General features: G+C 39.6%; 1 protein-coding gene across 1 annotated transcript in view; it reads right to left on the reverse strand.

Moving 5' to 3' along the window:
- Positions 1-939, reverse strand: part of fbn1 (fibrillin 1) — an 82522-nt gene that overhangs the window by 46284 nt on the left and 35299 nt on the right. The window contains 1 exon segment of the mRNA XM_016518610.1: positions 124-249. Within this exon segment, the coding sequence (XP_016374096.1) occupies positions 124-249 (126 nt within the window).

Here is a 939-nt window from a genome sequence, read left to right on the forward strand (position 1 = left end):
GCTTTGACACAATCTGTATTGTTAAAAGCGCTATATAAATAAAGGTGACTTGACTTGACACATCAGGACTCATTAGCGTTCACATGCGTGTCTCTGAACCTCGTTTACTGCCTCTGAACTCACCTGTGCAGTTCCTTTCATCAAAGTCCAGAGCGAAGCCGCTGTCGCACCTGCAGCGGAAGCTACCGATGGTGTTCCTGCAGCGGCCGTTTGTGCACAAGCTGTGGATCATCTTACACTCGTTTATATCTGCAGAGAGACAGAATGATGATGAGTCAGGATAGCGACAGGTATGCGGTGTGTATTTTTTCCGCACCCATGTTAATGGATTAAAGCGTTCACACTGCACACGGTTGCGGTCTGCGCTGAATTAAAGTGACAGCGCATTGTTTGCGGTAAATATGAACATGGATTGACACGGAAATGTAGTAATTGCACCATAAATGGATATAATTAAAGTCTACTGTGTCAACAGTCAACAGTCACAGTCAACACATAGGTTATGGCTTTTTGGCTAGGTTTAAAGGAAAAGAGCACTTTTAGATAAACAAGGCAATAATAGATGGCACTCGTGGAGGTAAGAAAACAAAGTTCTTTATGAACCGCAGGATTGCTTGTAATAATATTTAAATGCTAAAGAAAAGGCAGTAAAGCTGACTGTTTCTGTCGATGGTAAGTTTGGTTACACTTTATTTTAAGGTGTCCTTGTTACAGTGTAATTATTCATTTAAGTACTGAGTAATATTAATTAGCTACATGTACTTACTATATGGTTAGGGTTACTTGCATGTAATTATGCATAATTTATTGTTATTATAATAGTAAGTACATGTAATGTGTGTAACAAGGACACCTTAAAATAAAGTGTTACCGATTTTTTGCGATGCGTTGCATCGCGCCGCGTAAACATAAAACCATGTCTGCATTTGTGATCGGAGA

The sequence above is a fragment of the Sinocyclocheilus rhinocerous genome, unplaced genomic scaffold (assembly GCF_001515625.1).
Source record: "Sinocyclocheilus rhinocerous isolate Xijiao unplaced genomic scaffold, SAMN03320098_v1.1 scaffold1093, whole genome shotgun sequence".
In the NCBI taxonomy this organism is placed as follows: domain Eukaryota; kingdom Metazoa; phylum Chordata; class Actinopteri; order Cypriniformes; family Cyprinidae; genus Sinocyclocheilus; species Sinocyclocheilus rhinocerous.